Below are 20,410 nucleotides of genomic sequence, written 5' to 3'. Positions count from 1 at the left end.
TGGAAAATGGCATTCTGGCAGAATTGAGTGTACACACAAATATACTCCCTCTAGACTGTAAGCTCATTGTGGATAAGGAATGTATATATTCATTGTTATATTGTACTCTCCCAAGCTCCTAGTACCACACAATAAGCGCTCAATATATACGATTGACTGACTGTCCGATATGGGTGGCCTAATGTAATTATGGCACCATGATTCAGGATTCTATTCCCGGCTCAACGATTCACCTGCTGTGTGATCTTGGGCAACTCACTTGTCTTATCTGTGCCTCAGTTTTATTAAATGAGGATAAAATAACCGTTCTCCCTGCCTCTTGCACTGAGAACCCCATGAGGGACAGGGTACCTGCCCAGTCTGATTTTCTTGAATCAACTGCAGCGCCAAGCACAGTGTTTGTTATTATCATCACCCTTAATAACAACTTATTATTATCAAAAACAATAACAGTAATAACTGTGGTAGTTGTTAAGCACTACTCTATGACAAGTTCCGGGGTAGATACCTAATAATTAGATCAAATATAGTCCCTAACCAACGGAGGTATCAGTCTAAGGGGGAGGAAGAACAGGTATTTTATCCCTGTTTTACAGAAGAGAAAACCAAGGCCCAGAGAAGTCAAGTGACTGACTCTCCCAAAGCACTCGGCTCATAGTTAAGCACTTAATAACTACCATATGAGGAAATTGAGGCACAGAGATTGGCAGGTTAAATGGGCAGCACCTGGATTAAAAATCAATACATGGAGAAGCAGCGTGGCTCAGTGGAAAGAGCACGGGCTTTGGAGTCAGGTCTCATGAGTTTGAATCCCGGCTCTGCCACTTGTCGGCTGTGTGACTGTGGGCAAGTCACTTAACTTCTCTGTGCCTCAGTTCCCTCATCTGTAAAATGGGGATTAAGACTGTGAGCCCCGCGTGGGACAACCTGATTCCCCTATGTCTACCCCAGTGCTTAGAACAGTGCTCGGCACATAGTAAGCGCTTAACAAATACCAACATTATTACTCACACTGCCTATGGATCAATCTGCTTCAATCAGTCATATTTATTGAGCGCTTACGGTGTGTAGACCACTGAATTAAGCAGCATGGCCTAGAAATAATAATAATAATAATTATGGTATTTGTTAAGCACTTACTACGCACCAAGCACTAATCTAAGTGCTGGGGAAGATACAATGTAATCAGGTTGTCCCAAGTGGGGCTCATACTTTCAATCTCCATTTTACAGATGAGGTAACTGAGGCACAGAGAAGTGAAGTGACTTGCCCAAGGTCACACAGCAGACAAGTGGCAGAGCCGGGATTAGAACCCACAACCTCTGACTCCTAAGCCCGTGCAAGCAGCATGGCCTAGTGAATAGAGTACAGGTCTGGGAGTCAGGAGGGCTTGGGTTCTAATCCCGGTTCTGCCACTTGCCCTCTCTGTGATATTGGGTAAGTCACTTCACTCCTCTGGAACTGTTACCTCATCTTAAAATGGGGATTAAGACTGGGAGCCCCATGTATTGTACTTTCCAAGTGCTTAGTACAGTGCTTTGCACACAGTAAGCACTTAATAAATAGACTGAATGACAGGGACTGCGTCCAACCTGATTACCTCGTATCTACCCCCACACTTAAAACAGAGCTTGGCACATAGTAAGTGCTTAACAAATACCATAAAACAACAAAAAAAAAACTCCTAGGCTTTTGGAAGAAAGAGTAAAATATAACTGAGTGGGTGGACATGATCCCTGCTTTCCAATTATGTGTAAACCTCGTATCTTTACCTTTTTCATAAAGGATCGGATTTCCTACCCTAACGGGAGTCACACCCACACACACATAAGATAAAGATAATTTATTGAGTCAGTGGGATCACTCAGGGCTCCACTCCAGGACTCTAGGCATGCACCCAAGAAGATAACCCAGTGCCAACTGTCTGGGGTGCAACTGGTCACATGACCAATGAAGTGGGCCAGGGCCAGGACACTGTCTTCGGGCCTACACTGGGTGACTTTTGCCAAGCATGGCGTAATGGATAGAGCACGGGCCTGGGAGTCAGAAGGTCATGGGTTCTAATCCTGGCTCTGCCACTTGTCTGCTGTGTAACCTTGGATAAATCACTTAACTTCTCTGAGCCTCAGTTACCTCATCTGTAAAATGGGGATTCAGACTGTGAGCCCCATATGGGACAACCTAATTACCTTACATCTACCCCAGCACTTAGAACAGTGCTTTGCACGTAGTAAACACTTAACAAATACCATAATTTCCATTCCTATTAAAACAGAAGCTCTCCTCCAGGAGTCATTCATTCATTCAATCGTATTTATTGAGCGCTTACTGTGTGCAGAGCATTGTACTAAGCACTTGGAAAGTACGATTCTGCAACAGATAGAGACAATCCCTACTCAGCAATGGGCGAGTCCTGGGAGCAATGCAGCCAAGTGGAAGGAGCACTGGCCAGGAATCAGAGGAACTGGGTTCTCATCCCAGCTCTGCCGTTTGCCCGTCGTATGACCTTAGGCAAGTCACTTACCTTCTCTATTCCTTAATTTCCTCATCTGTAAAATGGGGTTCAATACCTATTCTCCCTCCTTATACAGACTGGGAGCCTAATGTGGGACACGGATTGGGTCTGACCTAATTATCTTGATTCTGCCACTATGCTTGGCATGTAGTAAGTGCCTAATAAAACTTACTATTATTAGCTACATTGCCAAGAAACCCCGTTTGATGGTTAACACATCAAATTGCCCACTGCAGTACTCCGGTTTACACAATGAAGGCACATTTTGCTGATGCCTGCTTTGCAGAACAGCCTGAATACTAACATTAATACTCCTACTAATAATACTGATGCCATTTGTTAAGCACGTACTATAGGCAAAGCACAGTACTAATCACTGGGAATTATACAATATAAGCCTACCCTCTGAATTTTTAACACATCCTCATTAGTGAGCAAGAACACAATACCTTCTTACCCTCAGATAGCTCAATCAATTCATCAGTGGTATTTATTGAGTGCATACTGGGTGCAGAGCACTGTTCTAAGCATTCGGGAGAGAACAAAAGGGTTGACAGACACCCTCCTTGACCACAAGGAGTTTACGGTGTAGAGGGGGAAGCAGACATTAATATAAATTCCAGATATAAAAAGGTGCTGTGGGACTGAGGTTGGTGTGAATATCAAGTGATTAAAGGATATAGATTCACAGAAACAGGTAACACAGACAGGAGAAATGAGGGTTTAGGTGGGGAAGGCCCCTTGGAGGAGATGTGATTTTAATAAGACTCTGAAGGAGGGGAGAGTGATGATCTGTTACATACGAATGGGGAGGGTGTTCCAGGATAGAGAAAGGACGTGGACAAGGGATCGGAGACAAGATAGATGAAATCGAGGTACTGGGTATTAGAGGAGCGAAGTATGAGGACTGGATAGGAAATCAGTGAGGTAAGGTAAGGTCTGAGGTGGCAAGGTGATTGAGGGCTTAAAAGAAGGTGGTAAGGAGCTTCTGTTTGATGCGGAGGAAAATGAGCATCCACTGGAGGTTCTTGAATAATGGGGAGGTGTGCACTGCATGTTTTTACACAAAAGTGATCAGGACAGAGAGTGAAGTATTGACTGGAGTGGGGAGAGACAGTAGGTGGGAGGTCAGTGAGGAAGCTGACACAACAGTCAAGGAGGGTTATGATAATATTTATGATAATGCAGGGAACATGCCTACCAACTCTGTTGTATTGTACTTTCCCAAGCTCTTAGTAGAGTTCACTGCACATTGTAGGCACAGCGTAAACACCATTGATTGACTGATGGTGAGAAAAGGAGGATAGCCGTGTTATCGACAGTGATGAGAAAGAATCGGAGAAGAAAGGGTTTGGGTGGGAAGTTAAGGAGTCCGGTTTTGGACATGTTAATTTTGAATCAGTCAAGTAGCGATGTCCTGAGGGCCGGAGGAAATGTGAGACAACAAAGAAGGGGAGAAGTCAAGGCTAAAGAGGTAGATATGGAAATCATCAGCATAGTGATGGCATTTGAAGCTGTAGGAGCAAATTCATCCTCCAAGGGAGTGGGTGTAGAGGGAGAACTAAGATGGAGAACTAAGAGGAATATGAACTGAATCTTGAGGGACTCCCACAGTTAGAGGATGGGAGGCTTAGGAGGAGCCCATGAAACAGATTGAGAAGGAGCAGTGAGAAATATATGAGGAGAACAAGAAGACAGTGTCAGAGAAGGCAAGTTTGGATAACGTTTCAAGTAGAAGAGGATTAAGATAGAATAGAGGCCTTCAGAAATGTCCTTTGAGATGGAAATCCATCTGGTGTCTGGATTTCCACCAGCAGTGCAGAGGAAACCAAATGTGGAGGTGATCCACTGTTGTGAGTAAAAGGTACAAGATCAACGGATGAACGCGGGGTGGGGGATGGAGTTGGTTTTTGTTAAACACTTACTATATGCCAGGCTGTGTACTTAGTGCTGGGTTAGACACAAGTTAATCAGGTTGGACGGAGTCCCTGTCCGCCATGGGGCTTAGAGTCGTAATCCCCATTTAACAGATGAGGCAAATGAGGCACAGAGAAGTTAAGTGACTTACCCAAAATCACACAGCAGACAGGTGGCGGAGCTGAGAACCCAGGTCCATCTGTCTCCAAGGCCTGTGTTCTACCCATGTAAGCCATGCTGGTTCTACAGATATTTATCTGTAAATTATCTATTTATATTAATGTCTGTCTCCCCCCTCAAGACTTTAAGCTCAGTGTGGACAGGAAACATGTCTAACCAACTCTGTTGTATTGGATCATCAATCATCATTATTGTTATACTCTTACTTTCCCAAGCATTTCCCAATAAATACAATTGAATGAATACTTGGGAGGGTTTAGAGGAGATGAAGGCAGTGCCACTTAGTGAAAAGAGCACAGGCACAGGAATCAGAGTCCCTGGGTTCTAATCCTGGCTCCACCCTTGACTGGTGTGTAACCGTGGGCAATTCACGTAATTTATCTGTGCTTCACTTCCTTCATCTGAAAAATAGGGATTCAATACCTGTTCTCCCCCTACTTAGGCTGTAAGCCCATGTGGGATGTGATTATTTTTATCTACTCCACATCTTAGTATAGTACGTGGCACAGCAAGTGCTTAACAAAACCACAATTATTAAAAAAAAAGATCCTTACCCTCATAGAGCTTGCAATTGAAAAGATAAGCAGATGAATCATTAAGAGTTTAAACTGTAAATACATGTATTAATATGGGAGGCAACATGTTCAGTGGAAATAACGGTGGCCTGAAGTCCGGGGACTTGGGTTTTAATCACAGCTCTGTCACTTGCCTGCTGTTTGACCTTAGGCAAGTCGCTTCACTTCTCTGGGCACCAGTTTCCTCCTCTGTAATATGGGGAATGAAATGCTTGTTTTCCTTCATCCTTAGATTGTGAATCCCCTATGGGACAGGGACAGAGACTGTTTTTGACTTGCTTATCTTGTATCTATCCCAGTGCTTAGCACATGTTAAGTGTTTAACAAATTCAACTCTTATTACAGAAGTGCCTCAGATGGCACAAGTGCTGAGGTGGTCTTTGGGAGAAGAAAAGCAGATGGTTCTTAAATCTTGCTACCCCTCAGAATTATATAGTCCATGGAGTTTTTCATGAGCATTCTCTAATAATTAACATTACGGTTGTTACTCTTTGTTAACATTGTCTTTATAATCATTAAACCTGAGGTCTTTGTTTTCATTAAATTGAATGGCATTAGCAAACTGTTCCAAAAATACGCATCTCACCAAATGTAGCAGATACGTTATGATAGTAGCTAACCAGGCACAGGATGTCAGTCAGTCAGTTGTATTTACTGAGCACTTACTGTGTGTAGAGCACTGTACTAAGCACTGGGGAGAGTACAATATAACAATATTACATACACATTCCCTGCCCTCAATGAGAAAGTAAGAGGAGGTGACAGACATTAAGATAAACAAACAAAATTACTGACATACATAAGTGCTGTGGGGCTGGGAGGGGGGTGAAAACAGGGAGCAAGTCAAGGGAGCGTAAAAGGGAGTGGGAGAAGGGGAAAGGAGGATTTAGTCAGGGAAGGTCTCTTGGAGGGGATGTGACAAGCTGACATATTGTGAAGATCTTTGGTTCAAGGAGGCCCTCCATGATTTGATTGTGCTAGCCACCTTCTCTCCACAGCAGGTTACCTCATCAAAGCCATTAGAGCTTCTGCAACTTTCTATTCTATGAGAGGGCCAGAATGGAGGTCCCTGAGAGCTGGAACTAAACTTATTTCTCCTCTGGGCCTCTCTCTCTCTCTGTCATCTCTCCTTCTCTCTCCTTCCCTCTGGATCTCTGTCTCTATCATCTCTCTCGCCTCTGGGCTTCTGACTCTGATACCTCTCCCTCTCTCTGGACCTCGAGTTCTATCATCTCTCTCTCTCTCTGGGCTTCTGCCTCTATCATCTTTCATTCCCTCTGGGCTTCTGCCTCTATCATCTTTCCTTCCCTCTGGGTCTCTGTCTCTGCCATCTCTCCCTCTCTCTGGTCCTCTGTGTCTGCCATCTCTTCCTTTCTCTGGGCCTCTTTCTCAATCAGCCCACTCTCCTCTGAGCCTCTGACTTTTCTCCTCTCTGGGATTTTGTCTCTATAACATATCCTTCTCTCTGAGCCTCTTTCTCTGTCAATTCTCCTTCTCTCTGGGTCTCTATCTCTTTCAACCTTCTCTCCTCTGGGCCTGTCGCTGTCATCTCTTCCTCTCTCTGGGCCTCTGTCTCTACCAGTCCTCTCATCTATGGGCTTCTTTCTTTATAATCTCACTCCTCTGGGCCTCTGTCTGTCATATCTCCTTTCCTCTGGGTCTCTATTTCTATCATCTCTGCTTTCTGGGCCTCTAACTCTATCAACTCTATCTCCTCTGGGCCTCTGTCTTTATCCTCTCTCCTATCTGGGTCTCTGTCTTTATCATCTCTCCTCTCTGGGCCTCTGTCTCTATCATTTATCCTTCTCTCTGTGCCTCTGTCTCTCTCATCCCTGTCTCCTCTGGGCACCTGTCTCACCCTTGGCCTGTGTCACCAGTGCCTGAATGCAGCACCCTCCTCATTAACTCCTACATTCAACATGAAAAATTACCACCCAACTAACATTCTCAACTGTTCTGCTCAACCTGACGACCTTCTGATAAACTGAATCTTCCAAAATGATTTTGAAGCTGCTTTTTCTTTCAGTTATGGCATTCAATAATAAAAATGAAGGGAAAGAAAATTGAATAGGGGGAGGTGTGAGAAGAGATGTGAAAAAAAAAAATTCCAGTGTTGAAAATCCAGATCCTAGGACTTCAGTGAAGAGGATCTGTGTATATTCAAAAGCCACAGAATATTTTTGTTAAAACATATCAGACCAAGAGAAAAACACATTGGGTACTGAGATGAAGAGGACACTAACAACTAGTAGATAAGTGTTGAATAAGAGAATAAGAGAGGTTTTTTTGTGTTTTTTTCTGTGTTTCAGGTGGCTCAGGAGACCGGGAAAAGATGCCTGTTAATCATGAAGCTTTCCTTCTCATGGCTAACTCCCAGAATGACATGGAAGATTGGGTGAAAGCCATTCGCCGGGTCATATGGGCTCCGTTTGGTGGAGGTATTAAAAATAGCTCACATGCTCATAAATTAAAACTATTGCCTCAAGGTAAACATCTTCCTCTGTTTGGGGATCTGCCTCATGTAACCGAGTCATAAAGATCTAGCTACAGAGCTGTGAATCTGAGTTGACAGAAGGGAGCAGGTTTCTTGCAATCCAGCCTGTCAGATGGAGCAGGTCTCCCGCTTTTTGCCAAGGGGGGAGGTAGGGTTTCTCTCTAGCAAACAGAACAGAAAATTGCATTAAAAATTATGCACGTACGCGTTTGTGTGGGTGTATGTATACATATGTATATACACACTAAAACAAACACATCTCTCATACCAGTATTTTCCAGAGAATTCAATTGCATATGTGTCTATATGTCTATAGACACATATATGCCTACATGGGCATGTGAAATATGTAATATATCTAGGTATGTGTGTGTATTTTTACTTCAGTATTCCTATATAGATGTTTTTGCTTCCTAAGCTTATAGTAATTCATTCATTCAATCATATCTATTAAAGGCTTACTATGTACAGAGCACTGTACTAAACATTTGGGAAAGTACAATACAACAATAAACAGTGACATTCACTGCCGACAGCGAGCTCACAGTCTAGAAGGGAGAGACAGACATCAATATAAATAAATAAAATTACATGATAAATACATAAGTGATTTGGGGCTAGGGTTGGGGAAGAGCAAAGGAAGCAAGAGAGGGTGATACTGTGATATGGTAATAATACTTTACTATGTATACTATAATATAGTGTAATCTATAATATCCATGTATATGTGAATAGGCAGTCCTTATGTGGTTAAACGTAGTTGCCCTCAGACTATGTGACTGTTCATACCCTCACACGTGTTCCGGGTTGATCTGTACATGGCAAGCGACCCTTTTCATCCTTTGTCTTCTCCAGATAAGACCAGTGTTCAGTGCTCACAATCCTCTGTTCAGCATCTCTTAAAGACGGGCCCATTTTCCAAAGTGAGACCCTCCGAAATGTAATTTATCTTGTAATTTTCTGCAATTTGGGATTGGGTAGTTTATCAACAGCAAAATACATTTCCCAGTGTCCCTACTATGGGACTATGAAAACAACTTGAGGAAATTACGGAGATAAGTGTGGTGAAGAAGATAGACAGGGGAGTGCTGATCCTCTATAGACCTGGATCCCATTTCTTATTTTCCCTAGAGATAATCAGAGTGAGTTACAGTACTTAATCATTAATTCTCTGACTAGCGGTAAAAGGTTGAATGGGATTAGTCTTTAGAGCATCTTGAGCGTCTCAAATGGAAACTGCCTCCTAACTTTAAAGTTCATTATTCTTTTTATATTTCTCCAAATGTAAAATTATATGGATGGAAGAGGAGCCAAGTTCTTCTCTTAAATACTATAAACAATGATATTTAATCATATAGAATAAAAGGCCAAAGGGGCCATATTTGGGAACTGGAAAGAAGAGGCACGGGGGATGAGAGGGTGAAAATATTTCTGTGGGGACTCTGTTGAAACTGAAATCAATCTAGAAAGGCAGTGTCTTGGGAAGAAAAATGTGATGTCATTCAGATTTTAGCATCCCTTGGAATAGGGTCAGATCTTCTTGTGTATAAAATGAATCATAATGATAATGTTGGTATTTGTTAAAATGGGGATGAAGACTGTGAGCCTCACTTGGGACAACCTCATTCCCCTGTATCTATCCCCGTGCTTAGAACAGTGCTCTGCACATAGTAAGCGCTTAACAAATACCAACATTATTATTATTATTATTATCCTATAACCAGGGTATCCATCTCCCTGATACTCTACTCTAAGAAATAGTTTAGAACAGAAGTCAGGGTAGTAACCAAACCTTCTTCTCTCCATAGAACACTAGGGAAAGAGAAAGAGTAAACTACTAATGGAGAAAAGTACACCTAGGCACCTTATACACCTAGGCAGAGAAAGGGAGAAGTTGTTATTCCAAGGTGAAATCTAGACTATATTTCCAGTTTGTCATGACTCTGGTTGGATTAGAAGGGGAATGTTTCACACCACACTAGGTTCTGTAGGTGTTTGGTACCTCAAATCCCAACATCTTCATGCCATTCTGACCACAGCTATGTGGATTTGCTGTGCATCAGGGTCTCTGCTGCCTCCAACATGCAGAAGATGTGACCTCATCCAGTGGATTCATCCAATTAGGAACTCATTGTGGTCAAATGACTTTTCTCAGCAGTCCAATCTGAAACTAACACCATCGTCCAAAAAGGGATACTGCAGCCTAAGAAAGCTTTCAGCTGTCAAAACAGCTCAACGTGGCACCCAGTGAAAGCGATGGGATCGTGTTTTCCCCGGCTTCAGTTCCAAATCCTAAACCAGCATTAGAAATGTTTCATAAAGTTATCCAAAAGCTGATGAGAAGCCTCTCAGTAAAAAAAAAAATCCTGGCTTGCCATTTAGTAGGACAGAGATCCCAGCATATGCTCATCATTATTTCATTATGTTATGTCTGCATACCATGACTACTTATAGCTAGGGCTAGATTGACAAGTATATAATTGCACCCGTGAATGTGAAACAGTCGTTCTGTGCTTGTTCTGATCATTAGAGTCTGCTAAAATTTAAACCGAGTCCCAACTGAAGACATTTGGGCCGTAGGACGGCAAAGGACAAAGAAATTAAATACAAAACTTTGATCACATGTAATGATATCTTTCATTCTTGATTTGAAGAAATGTATAAATCAGAAAAGCTGTACATTAAGGTATACATTCAGGCCGGCACAGGAGCACGTGTGAGGATGGTGGAGCATGTATGTGCAGGGTGTTTTGTAATGCTGCTATTAACCTGATTTCTCCCAGAAAAAGGTATCATACAGCCACTTTGGTGTTTCTTCTGAATGAGCCTGGTGCTTTTAATTAGCATAATGGACAGAGCATGGGCCTGGGAGTCAGAAGGTCTTGGGTTCTAATTCCAGCTCCGCCACTTGTCTGCTGTGAGACCTTGAGCAAGTCACTTTACTTCTTTGTACCTCAGTTACCTCATCTGTAAAATGGGGGTTGAGACTGTGAGCCCCACATAGAACAGGGACTGTGTCCAACCCAATTGTATCTCCCCGGGTGCTTAGTACAGTGCCTTGCACATAGGGGGAGGTGTGAGAAAAAAGAGATGTGAAAAAAAAAATTCCAGTGTTGAAAATCCAGATCCTAGGACTTAACAAATAACATTATTATTATTATTTTCATAAACGTGCAGGTTAATTTCCACTCTAGCCTACAATTTAGCAGGTTTCAAAATAGAGTATAACACTTAATGGAGCTCTAGCAAATACGTGGCCCCTTTTGAACTCCCAAAGTTCCCACCGACTGAATGAGAATTGAAATTTCCTTTCCCCAACATAGGCAATCAATTAATGGCACATATATATCGAGAGCCTATGGTGTGCAGGGCACTGTACTACACATTTTCTACACCTCCACTGCTGTGTGGCTTTGGGGCAATCATTTAACTTCTCTGTGCCTCAGGTTCTTTATCTGTAAAATGGGGGTATACATACCTGTTCTTTCTTCCCATTGGACTGAGAACTCCATGTGGGACAAGTACTGGGATCTAATTTAATCTACCCCAGTGCTCAGGACAGTGCTTGGCACATAGTAAGTGCTTAATGAGCACCACAGAAACCTCAGCAGTAAAACTGCTGAACAAAGCCACAAGGAGCCTGAAATCCTGGCTGGCCTCGGTGCCCTATTTGCTGTGGGCAGGGAAATGTGTCTGCTTATTGCTGTGTCATACTCTCCCAAGCGCTTAGTACAGTGCTTCGCATACAACAAGCACGAAGAGGCCTTCCCCGACTGAGCTCCCCTTTTCCCTCTGCTCCCTCTACCCCCCCCTTTACCTCTCCGCAGCTAAACCCTCTTCTCCCCCCTTTCCCTCTGCTCCTCCCCTTCTCCCGTCCCATCCCCTCAGCATCGTACTCGTCCGCTCAACTGTATATATCTTCATTACCCTATTTATTTTGTTAATGAGATGTACATCACCCTGATTCTATGTATTTGCTATTGTTTTAATGAGATGTTCTTCCCCTCGATTCTATTTATTGCCATTGTTCTTGTCCGTCTGTCTCCCCCGATTAGACTGTAAGCCCATCAAAGTGCAGGGACTGTCTCTATCTGTTACCGATTTGTACATTCCAAGCGCTTAGTACAGTGCTCTGCACAAAGTAAGCACTCAATAAATACTATTGAATGAATGAATGAATGATAAATACGATAGAATTGAATTGTCAGATTTATCTTTGTCATATTTATCATGGTCTTTTGTCTCATAGTATTTGTTTTCCTCTTCCTTTCTATCTCCAGCATCTCCCACAACTCCTTAGTCTTACACTATGAGCCTGTCTGTTTTTCCTCTCTGTATTTTTTCCTAGCATTTAGTATAGTCCCTCTACACTATAAGCTCATTGTGGGCAGAAAGTGTGTTATATTGTACTCGTCCAAGTGCTTAGTACAGTGCTCTGCACAAAGTAAACATTCAGTAAATATGACTGACTGACTAAAGCGCTTTGCAAACTGTAGGAGCTCAATATATTCAATTTTCATTTATTTTACTTATTTATTTAAGGTATTTGTTAAGGTATTTGAGAAGCAGTGTGGCTCAAGAAAGAGCCCGGGCTTGGGAGTCAGAGGTTGTCCATGACCTCCTTCTTGCCAAATCCAATGGCTCCTACTCCATTCTAATCCTCCTTGACCTCTCTGCTGCCTTTGACACTGTCGACCATCCCCTCCTCCTCCATACCTTATCTCACCTTGGCTTCACGGACTCTGTCCTCTCCTGGTTCTCCTCTTACCTCTCTGGCCGGTCATTCTCGGTATCCTTCGCTGGAGCCTCCTCCCCCTCCCATCCTTTAACTGTTGGAGTTCCTCAAGGGTCAGTCCTTGGCCCTCTTCTGTTCTCCATTTACACTCACTCCCTCGGTGAACTCATCCGCTCTCACGGCTTTGACTACCATCTCTACGCAGATGACACGCAGATCTACATCTCCGCCCCTGTCCTCTCCCCCTCCCTTCGGGCTCGCATCTCCTCCCGCCTCCGGGACGTCTCCACCTGGATGTCGGCCCGCCACCTAAAACTCAACATGAGCGAGACTGAGCTCCTCATCTTCCCTCCCAAACCCGGTCCTCTCCCAGACTTCTCTATCACCGTCGATGGCACGACCATCCTTCCGGTTTCTCGGGCCCGCGATCTCGGTGTCATCCTTGACTCATCTCTCTCGTTCACCCCACGCATCCTATCCGTTACCGAGACCTGCCGGTTTCACCTCTACGATATCGCCAAGATCAGCCCTTTCCTCTCCACCCAGACGGCTACCTTACTGCTATGGGCTCTCGTTATATCCCGGCTAGACTACTGTGTCAGCCTTCTCTCCGACCTCCCTTCCTCCTCTCTAGCCCCGCTCCGGTCTATTCTTCACTCTGCTGCCCGGCTCATCTTCCCGCAGAAACGCTCTGGGCATGTCACTCCACTTCTTAAACACCTCCAGTGGTTGCCTATCGACCTCCACTCCAAACAAAAACTCCTCACTCTAGGCTTCGAGGCTCTCCGTCACCTCGCCCCTTCCTACCTCTCCTCCCTTCTCTCTTTCTACCGCCCACCCCGCACGCTCCGCTCCTCCGCCGCCCGCCTCCTCGCCGTCCCTCGGTCTCGCCCGTCCCGCCGTCGACCCCTGGGTCACGTCCTCCCGCTGTCCCGGAACGCCCTCCCTCCTCACCTCCGCCAAACTGATTCTCTTTCCCTCTTCAAAACCCTACTTAAAACTCACCTCCTCCAAGAGGCGTTCCCAGACTGAGCTCCTCTTCTCCCTCTACTCCCTCTGCCATCCCCCCTTTACCTCTCCGCAGCTAAACCCTCATTTTCCCCTTTTCCCTCTAATAATAATAATAATGTTGGTATTTGTTAAGCGCTTACTATGTGCCGAGCACTGTTCTAAGCGCTGGGGTAGACAAAGGGGAATCAGGTTGTCCCACGTGGGGCTCACAGTCTTCATCCCCATTTTACAGATGAGGTAACTGAGGCACAGAGAAGTTAAGTGTCTTGCCCAAAGTCACACAGCTGACAAGTGGCCGAGCTGGGATACGAACCCATGACCTCTGACTCCAAAGCCCAGACTCCTTCCATTGAGCCACGCTGCTGCTCTGCTCCTCCACCTCTCCCTTCCCATCCCCACGGCACCGTACTCGTCCGCTCAACTGTATATATTTTCGTTACCCTATTTATTTTGTTAATGAATTGTACATCGCCTTGATTCTATTTAGTTGCCATTGTTTTTACGAGATGTTCTTCCCCTTGACTCTGTTTATTGCCATCGTTCTCGTCTGTCCGTCTCCCCCGATCAGACCGTAAGCCCGTCAAACGGCAGGGACCGTCTCTATCTGTTGCCGACTTGTTCATCCCAAGCGCTTAGTACAGTGCTCTGCACATAGTAAGCGCTCAATAAATACTATTGAATGAAAGTTGTGGGTTCTAATCCCTGCTCCACCACTTGTCAGCTGTGTGACCTTGGGCAAATCACTTAATTCAATAGTATTAACTTCTCTGTGCCTCAGTTACCTCATCTGTAAAATTGTGATGAAGACTGTGAACTCCATGTAGGACAACCTAATTCTCTTGTATCTACCCCAGCGCTTAGAACAGTACTTGGCACATAGTAAGCGCTTAACAAATACCAACATTATTATTATTATTATTGTTAAGTGCTTACTGTGTGTCTAGCACTGTCCTAAAAGCTAGGGTAGATGCGAGATAATTAGGTCAGACACACTCCCTGTCCCACGCAGGGCTCACAGTCTAAGCAGGAAGGAGAACTGGGTTTGAGTTCCCGTTTTCCATTTGAGGAAACAGAGACCCAGAGAAGTTAAGTGGCTTGCCCAAGGTCACACAGCAGACAAGCGGCAGAGTTGGAATTAGAACCCATGACCTTCTGACTCCCAGGCCCGTGGTCTATCCACTACACCACCCTCCCTACTATGGTAAGCTCTGGAATAGATTATGGGAGCTATTAGATGTAGCACTTCTCTCTTTTTTCCTTAGAATGACTTTTCAACTGTTTTGTGCCCTGATCAATCCCAGTGAACCACGAAAACATCTTTCCAGCAACAAAGCAGATTAAAGGAGACAGAAAGCCCAAGCCTATGAGAAAAATATTGAGTTCCCTTATTGCCCGCCCCCCCCCCCAACAGAGATCTGAGGGAATTTTGAATGAATTCCCTTGGGTGGAATTCATCATCTTTTAAATGCAGATTTCATTCACAGTCACTATCTGCTGGAGTATCTGTTTGAAATTCAAGATGCCAAATGGTAGCCCTTCAGACACAATCAGTTGCAGAATTTCATTTAGCCAGGAGCTGTCTTCGGTGATAACTCTGCAGTCTTCCTCCAGCAGCAAAATATAAGAACAATTTAGAGACTATACAAACTGGTGGCTGTGACTAAATTTTGGATATTTAATGTAGCTATAGCAAGACAGCAATATATTCTTCATAATGACAAGAGCAGTAGAAATCTACCGAATCCTGATTGCAGATTATAAACTTCAAGGTATTGAGAGTGCCTCTTGAACTTTACTAAAGTTTATTAACTCAATGTTCTCTGCGGATTTTCCCACAAATTCTCAAAAGTCAGCTAAAGGGCAGGTGGTTTTGATATTTCCCTGTAGAAACTAGCAAAAGGAGAAGCAGCGTGGCCCAGTGGAAAGAGCCTGGGCTTGGGAATCAGAGGTTGTGGGTTCTAATCCCGGCTCTGCCGCTTGCCAGCTGTGTAACTTTGGGCAAGTCACTTCACTTCTCTGTGCCTCAGTTACCTCATCTGTAAAATGGGATTAAAAAAAAAAATGTGAGCCCCACGTGGGACAACCTGATCACCATGTATCCCCCCAGCGCTTCGAACAGTGCTTTGCACATAGTAAGCGCTTAACAAATACCACCATTATTTTTATTAGTGTATAGATCACCAGCATGGGAATCAGAAGGACTTGAGTTCTAGTCTCGGCTCCCCCGTTTGTCTGTTGTGTGACCTTAGGCGAGTCACTTAATTTCTCTGTGCCTCAGTTCCCTCATCTTTTAAAAATGGGGATTTAGACTGTGAGCCCCATGTGGGACAACCTGATTGTCCTGTATTGATTCCAGCGCTTAGAACAGTGCCTGGCATATAGAAAGCGCTTAACAAATACAACTTTAAAAAAGGGATGGGAGGAATGAAGCAGTTTATCTCATATCCCACCCCAGGTGAGGAATCCAGAAAGAGGACATAGGAACATTTCAATTGCTCCATCTTTTTACTCACCAGACAGCTTTTTCAATGAGTTGCATCCAGTTCAACATGCATGTCTCTGAAACATTCCCATTAGATCTGGAACGACAGGTCAGGCAGGCAGTCAGTCTCTCAATAACATTTATTGAGTGCCTACTGTGTGCAGAGCACGGTATTAAGTGCTTGGGTGCGTGAGTACAACATAAAAATAGCCCAGCCCATACTCTTCACTCCTCTAATGCTAACCTTCTCACCGTCCTGTCACCTGTCTCACCACCAACCCCTAGCCCACGTCCTGCTCTGGTCTGTTTTGTTTTGCTGTCTCCCCCTTTTAGACTGTGAGCCCATTGTTGGGCAGGGATTGCCTCGACCTGTTGCCGGATTGTACATTCCAAGCTCTTAGTACAGAGCTCTGCACATAGTAAGCACTCAATAAATATGACTGAATGAATTAATGGAATGCCCTCCCTTCTCAAATCCAACAGACAATTAGTCTCCTCACCTTCAAAGCCTTATTGAAGGCACATTTCCTCCAAGAGGCCTTTCCAGACTAAGCCCCACTTTTCCTCATCTCCCACTCCCTTCTGCATCACCCGGACTTCCTCCCTTTGCTCCTCTCCTTCCCCAGCCCCACAGCACTTATGTACATATCTGTAATTTATTTATATTGATGTCTGTCTTCTACACTGTAAGCTTGTTGTGGGCAGTGAATGTCACTGTTTATTATTGTGCTGTACTTTCCCCAGCGCTTAGTATGGTGATCTGCACACAGTAAGTGCTCAATTAATACAATAGAATGAATGAATGAATAAACAGACACCAGAAAGAATGATTGCTTTTGTTCTGGTGTAAACCCACCAATGTCAATTTCTCATGATCTAAGATATCCTAAGCTCCATTCAGAACCACATTTGCTCTGAAGGTGGTCTGTCCACCCACCCAATTATGGTATAAGCTCCTTGTGGGCAGGGAACTTCGTTGTTTTTCAGTTCCAGAGTGATTAATAGAGTACACTGTTTTTAGTGGTGCTCAACAAATATCACCCGTTCATTCATTTCTTCAATTGTATTTATTAAGGGTTTACTCTATGCAGAGCACTGTACTAAACACTTGGGAGAGTATAACAATAAACAGACACATTCTCTACCCACAATGAGATTACAGCCTTGAGAATGAGTTTACAGTCTAGAGCTTAGTTTACCACCCCTAAATGTGACTATTTTGACTTCTTCTACTAAATCAGTCAGTAGTGTTTCGAGCGCTTACTTTGTGCAGAGCACTGTACTAAGCGCTTGGGAGAGTACAATATAATAACAGACACATTCCTGCCCACGACGAACAACCCACAATGAGATCAGTCTAGAGAACGGAGTTTACAATCTATAGCTTAGAGTCTATCACCCCTAAAACTACTATTATGATTACTACTTCTACTACTAAATCAGTCAGTAGTGTTTACTGACCATTTGCTCTGTTCAGAGCTCTGTATTAAGCACTTGGGAGAATTCAATAGCTCATATACTCTTCCATAATAATAATAATGGCATTTGCTAAGCACTTACTATGTGCCAAGCCATGTTCTAATCACTGGGGTAGATATAAGGTCATCAGGTTGTCCCATGTGGGGCTCACAGTCTTCATCCCCATTTTCCAGATGAGGTAACTGAGGCACAGAGAAGTGAAGTGACTTGCCCACAGTCACACAGCTGACAAATGGCGGAGCCGGGATTAGAAACCACGACCTCTGACTCCCAAGCCCGTGTTCTTTCTGCTGAGCCACATAACTGCTATTACTACCATATTACTACTAGGTGGCTCAGTGGATAAAACATGGGCCTAGGAGTCAGAAGGTCCTGGGTTCTAATTCTAGATCCACCACATGTCTGTTGTGTGACCTTGGACAAGTCACTTAACTTTTCTGGGCCTGTTACCTCATCTGTAAAATGAGGATCAAGAGTGTGAGCTCCATGAGGGACAAGGACTGTGTCCAACCTGATTAACTTGCATCTACCCTAGCGCTTAGAACAGTGCTTGGCACATAGTAAGCACTTAACAAGTACCATAACTATTATTTATTACTCCTTCTATGACCACCAGTCCAACGAAAAGGTGAAAACTACCTATTTCTCTTTCGCTCTAGAGAACCGATTTTTTAAATCTTTGAAAGAGCCAGTTGGAGTTCAAGGTGAGAGTTCAGGGTGAAAGTTCACAGTGGGCCTGGTTTGATGTGAGCCAGGTTTCACTTATTTCTAGTCCCAAGGAATTTTGTTTGGATTCTTTGAGTCAATGATTTAAATATGGTGAGAGGCCCCATCTGGGTTTCCCCAGGACTCGGTGGCAAGGAGTTGGTTGTCCTCGACATAACAGTAGACGTGAGTAGTAAGTCACTCAATCTAAGATTGTCTCCCTGCTGGCCACTAACAAATTCAAGGCAGCCCTCTGCAATACTGGGGTTGGGGAGGGGGAAGCACCCAGGCAGAGAGATCAAGGCCATTGTGTTTAAATTCATAGTTTTCCAGGGGACCTCTCCTTCCCAGATTCCTGTGCATCCATTTGAAAGTTTTGTTATTTTTTGAATCTGCAACTCCCTGTGTTTCATTCTCTGCATGCTTCGCGTGTGAGTGTGTGTTTAGATAGGCTTGGAACAGCAAGAGTTGAGCCACAGTCATGATGTTGTGGCTGCAGGGACTCAAGGCTGCTTGAAAGAAGGAAATAAAACAGGGAAGATAAACAGTTTAGCAATCTCAGACTGGAGAATAAACCGGAAGTCGGTGGTGGCAATTTATTGCGCTGTGTGCGTTAATGTTTCTCCCTGAATATTTCAGGGGGAAGGAAGCAATGCCTCAAATGTCACAAGGGAGACAGTTAGACAATCCTTCCCGCTGCCAGGGGCAGGGATATTGAATAACTCTCTGGTCTTTCGCTCCTGTCTTATATTTGCCCAAAACACAGCCCAGATCAGAAATGCTGGAAATCAATTTGACATGGTAACTGCCAAGCTAACATCTGATCCGAAGAGAAGTCTGGAGTCTCAGGAGAGGTCGAGAACGAATGTTTCTGCTGGTGTCGTGCTGTCAGGCGAGGGCCACTGTGGTTACAATCCCACATATAGTACAAACAGACAGGGGAGTTGTGCCATCATCAGGGCATTAGTATGGTAGGAAGGGTTCAAGAAATCTCCCCACATTTATATTGCGGTATTTGTTAAGCGCTAGAGTGGATACAAGCAAATTGGGTTGGAAACAATCCCTGTCCCACTTAGGGTTCCCAGTCTTAATCCCCATTTTACAGATGAGGTAACCGAAGCCCAAAGAAATGACTCACCCATTTCCAGCATCTCCAAGAGGCATATTACTCTGCTGCTTCCCGCAGCTGTAATTTATTTTATGTCTATCTCCTGGACTAGATTGTAAGCTTCTTGAGGGCAGGGTTCATGTCTTCCAGCCCTATAGCAGCATGCCCTAGTGGAAGGAACACGAGCCTGAGTCAGAGGACCCTGGATTCTAATCCCAGCTCTGCCACTTGCCTGCTGGGTGACCTTGGACAAGTCACTTAACTTCTCTGAGTCACAGTTTCCTCATCTGTAAAATGGGGGTTCAATACAAGATCTCCTTCCATCTTAGACTGTGGGACCCAAGTGGGGCAGGGTCTGACCTTATTTTCTTATATCTATCCCAGCATTTAGGACAGTGCTTGGCACATAGTCAGTGAGTCAATCATATTTATTGAGCTCTTACTCTGTGAGGAACACTGTACTAAGCTCTGGGTAGAGTGCAGTATAAAAATATAACAGAAACATTCTCTGCCCATAGTGAGCTTACAGTCTAGAGCAGGAGACAGGCATTAGTATAAATAAATATAGATATGTACTTAAGTGTTATGGGGCTGAGAGAGGGGATGAATAAAGGGAGCAAGTCAGTTCGATGGAGAAGGGAGGAGCAAGAAAGGAAAATAGGGCCTGGTCTGGGAAGGCCTGTTGGAGGAGATGTGCCTTCAATAAGGCTTGGAAGGAGGGGAGTCATTGTCTTTCAGATATGAGGAGGGAGGCCATTCTAGGCCAGAGGCAGGACACGGGTAAGAGGTCCTTTGGGGAAAGATAAGAGATAGAGGTACAGTGAGAAGGTTAGCATAAGAGGAGCGAAGTGTGCGGGCTGGGTTCTAGTAGGAGAGTAATGAGGTGAGGTAGGAGAAGGCTAGGTGATTGAGTGTTTTAAAGTTAATGGTAAGGATTTTCTATCTGATGCAGAGGTAGATGGACAACCACTGGAGGTTTTTTGAGAAGTGGGGAAACGTGGCCTGTACGTTTTTGTAGAAAAATGATCTGGCAGCATTATTATATTCCCAAGCACTCAGTATTTTGCTCTGCACACAGTAAGCACTCACTGAATACAACCGAATGAATGACTGAATGGGAGAGACAGGAGACTGGGAGGTCAGTGAGGAAACTGATATAGTAAGCAAGGCGGGAGAGGAGAAGTGCTTGGATTAATGCAGTAGCAGTTT

The 20,410-nt window shown here is 44.2% G+C and overlaps 1 protein-coding gene across 4 annotated transcripts in view; it reads left to right on the top strand.

Annotated features, from left to right (window-relative positions):
* Nucleotides 1-20,410, top strand: part of ARHGAP22 (Rho GTPase activating protein 22) — a 359,144-nt gene that overhangs the window by 279,280 nt on the left and 59,454 nt on the right. For 3 of the 4 annotated variants that reach the window (XM_029061129.2, XM_029061131.2, XM_029061130.1), the window contains one exon: nucleotides 7,497-7,625. In XM_029061129.2, the coding sequence (XP_028916962.1) occupies nucleotides 7,497-7,625 (129 nt within the window). Of the gene's footprint in view, nucleotides 1-7,496; nucleotides 7,674-20,410 lie in introns of all 4 variants that reach the window. The other variant, XM_029061128.1, reaches the window with a different exon arrangement.

Source organism: Ornithorhynchus anatinus, chromosome 3 (genome assembly GCF_004115215.2).
Source record: "Ornithorhynchus anatinus isolate Pmale09 chromosome 3, mOrnAna1.pri.v4, whole genome shotgun sequence".
Classification (NCBI taxonomy): Eukaryota; Metazoa; Chordata; class Mammalia; order Monotremata; family Ornithorhynchidae; genus Ornithorhynchus; species Ornithorhynchus anatinus.
The sequence above is the reverse complement of the archived record's forward strand: the minus strand, read 5'-3'. Positions and strand labels throughout refer to the sequence as shown.